The sequence below is a fragment of the Gastrolobium bilobum genome, unplaced genomic scaffold (assembly GCF_033153095.1).
Source record: "Gastrolobium bilobum isolate Gb01-03AN ecotype WA unplaced genomic scaffold, APGP_CSIRO_Gbil_v1 utg12072, whole genome shotgun sequence".
NCBI lineage: Eukaryota > Viridiplantae > Streptophyta > Magnoliopsida > Fabales > Fabaceae > Gastrolobium > Gastrolobium bilobum.
The window spans coordinates 181,388-184,934 of NW_026899161.1; the positions used below are offsets into that span (position 1 = coordinate 181,388).

At 33.2% G+C, this 3,547-nt stretch overlaps 1 protein-coding gene across 1 annotated transcript; it reads left to right on the forward strand.

Annotated features, from left to right (window-relative positions):
- The first annotated feature begins 1,086 nt into the window (after positions 1-1,086).
- Positions 1,087-1,762, forward strand: LOC133287923 (uncharacterized protein ECU03_1610-like). Its single transcript, XM_061485627.1, is given in 3 exon segments — positions 1,087-1,209; positions 1,317-1,734; positions 1,737-1,762. Coding segments are annotated over 3 exon segments (567 nt in total).
- The last annotated feature ends 1,785 nt before the right edge of the window (positions 1,763-3,547 follow it).

Sequence of the window (3,547 nt, forward strand, 5' to 3'; positions counted from 1 at the left end):
ATATGTCTTAATAGCATGTGGCAGTTTAAATCTTGTTAAGGGATTTTTGTAGTTATGTAAGCTATTTTTTATTGTTGTTACATATTTTAAGAACTTAATTAATTTATTAAATTTGTAAAGATCAAATTGAAAATTTAATTAAACTATAAAAAAATTAGAAAATTAAAAACTATATTAATTTTTTTAAATTATATAAACTTATTTAAATTTAATAAATGTAAAAATTTACAAAATAAATTTATCTAAATTTAAAATCTTAAGGACAAAAGGTGATAGTTTGCTTTTTGTCATTTTATTTAACAGAATAAGAGAAAGATTCAAAATTCTAGATGTATGACACTTATATCCCTTCTCGCAGTTGTATGAACATGGGTAGCATCAATATAATGAATTATTGCTTACATTTTTTTTTAATATTTCCGACCAATAATTCAAATTTGGAATATTTACGCAAATTAATATTTTAATACAATTTTATTATATTTAAATTATTTAATTTTATATAAATACCTTTCAAAGTATTGAATTTATATATTTTTGTATTTTTATATAATTAATTTATTACAAATCTCATATAAAAAATATAATTAAAAATATAGAAAAAAAATCTCACTTAAAATAGTTCAATATAATAATTAAAATAAAGAAAATTTCTCATTGAGTCGTTTACCAAACCCATTTTGACAGAATTGTAGGTTAACAGAGTAATTTTGCCTTTCTTAATCAAATAATTTTGCTTCCGGTGATCCCTAATTTATTTGATCACAAAAAAAGGGGATAATAGCTTTGATTCCAATCGAAGACAGTGAAGCTCCCGTGGCCAACAAAAGATAAATATAAGCTTATTGGATGGATTAATTGGTCGAAAGTAATCCACTAATTTAATGAAGAACGTGGCAAATTGCCGAGACACGTGGCATGCTAAAGTACACGTGGTAACCCATTTGTTAGCCACCTTTTCTTTCTAACATGCACTTCTCGAAAACCGGAGACAAACCATTCCACCTTTAAACTCGTCATCAAGTTCACCTAAGAAAACATAACAGAACAGAGTAACCAAACTTGGAGAAAGAAAGAAAGAAAGAAATGGCAGCTATGTTCATAACAAGAAACGCAGTCTTCCGCTTCTCAAAGTCTTTCCCTTACGCCCCTTCACTCTCCCTCAAACCCTCCAGGGTCACCTTCGCCTCTGCTTCCAACTATTCAGGGGTAAGTTCACAACCAACAATTCACAAATTAAACAACGTTTGATTTTCTCAAAAGTGGGTTTTCATGTTTATTTTTCTTTCCTTTGGTTTTCTTTTTTTCTTTTTCAGTGGAGAAATGCAGCAGAAGGAACGAGATATGACTCTACAGAGGCAAGACGTGAGGCAGAAGAAGACAGAGATTCTGAAATGGCAGAGAGAGCCAAAGAAACGGTGAGCGAAGGCATAGACGAGGCTAAAGAGAAAACAGAGGAAATGAAAGATAGAACCAAAGAATATGCACACGATGCAAAAGAGAAGACAAAGGGTGCGGGGGAGTGGGTGGCTGAGAAGACGAAGGAAGGTGGTGAAAAGGCGGCGGAGACAGCGGAGTATGTGAAAGATAAAGCCAAGGAGGGTGCACATGGAGCTAAGGAGAATACAGAGAAGGTTGCGGAGACGGCGACGGAGAAGTTGAAGAGTGCAGGGGAGAAGACGAAGCAGACAGTGCAAGGTGCGTGGGAGGCAGCCAAGGACACCACGCAGAAGATCAAGGAGACGGTGGTTGGCAAGGATGATGATGATGATGATTATGATAGTGGCGATGATGTTGTGGCGGAGACTCCGGTGGATGAGGATGTTGTGGTGGAGACTCCGGTGGATGAGGATGTTGTGGAATTGAGGAAAAGAGCTGAGAAGGTTTATGGTGAGAGGAAGGACTATTAATTAGAGGAAGGCTTAAGAATTTCGCTCTATGTATAAGTTTGACATATATATATATAGTTTGTTAACGTGTTTGTTTGTCTATTATCATCTTGGAATAAGAAGTTGATATTCATTAATGCTGCATGGCTACCAATTCCAGTACCATTGTTCAACGTGAGGGTCTCTTTGGTAGAGAAATTTTTTGGTGACCGGGAATCATGATTAATGGGAACTCAGTAGAAATTGAGTTTACTTGGAATCTTACCAAAGAGGTGTTTGGTTCGCCAAAATATTACCGGAAATATTGGGTAAAAATTACTGATTCCATATTTGGTTTAGAACCAAATATGACTTGGAATATGGGGTTATTTTACAAAAATAACTCCAAACTATTTTTACTTTTGTAATTGGTAGATTGGATTTAGATTTTTATGTGTATTGGGGTATTTTTGTCTCAAAATTTATTGTTGTGCTTTTCCTTTTGCTTGGTATTCTGATTGGTATTCTGAATTACTATATTATTTTTGGCAATATGAATAGTGACTTTTTTTTATAAATCAAATTACCGGTAATCCTTGGATATTCGGGAATCGTAATATATTCCTTCTACCAAACGTGGTAATTACATTTAATCCTCTTCAAAAACTTGAAACAAACACCCCCTAAATGTATTTTTTTTTTTTTTATACATGGGAATTGAACACATAACGTTCAATTCCCAAGTTACTCATTGTTCAAACCTGATACATCAACTTCGAAATTCTATGCATTAATTGTGTGTTTGGAGATTATTTCTAGGTGAAAAGCAATTTTAGGTATAAACTAATTAGTAATCAAATCCATTGACACAATAAACCCCGTAATTTCTTAAGACAAAATAGAAAATAGTGTTGCATACATACCACTGCAAGCGGAGGTGAATACATTTTTGGAGCATAGCGGTGGAAGAGAACCCCACACAGAACATGACCAAAGACAAAAAACAAAAAAACAAAAGAGGGGCGAGCTTAAGCTATCAGCAGATATATATTGTCAATATGAATCCATCAGAACAAGGAAAATAGAATCAAGAGGGACAAGGCTAACTGTAGTGGGTTGGAGATTTATGGTCTGAGTAACATTTTTGGGCAGTTTTAGACTTCCAAATAATAATAATAATAAGCGGCAGAAAAGTTGTGTGTGGCTCACCAAATTTATTTAAAAAAAAATATCGAGATCCGACAAAGTAGAAATACTTTGCCTAATAATATTAAAGACAGAAATTGAAGATGAAACTGGTTTTTAATAAGGTTAGGACTACCTTGACAAGGTGATGTTCTTACAGTAAGTTCTTATAAAAAAAAAGAGCGGAATGCTCCAAAATATTGTGCACGCAATCGGTGCATTGATGACAATGAGCCACAGTGATCATAGTGAAAATGCCGGGGGAAGCTTCAACGAATCTATGTTTTTTTTTTTTTTTAATGTAGGTTGAAACGTATGATTTTCTTTTATATCTAATTTGAATACTTGTTTAGAGTAACTTACGGCATGTTTAATACATACTATTTGATAAAGTCTGATAGTATAAGGCTTGATTGTACAAGATCTGATTGAATTTTAATGCTATTCAGTGTTTGGCAAGGTATTGTATAAAATAATATATTATATAAATAATA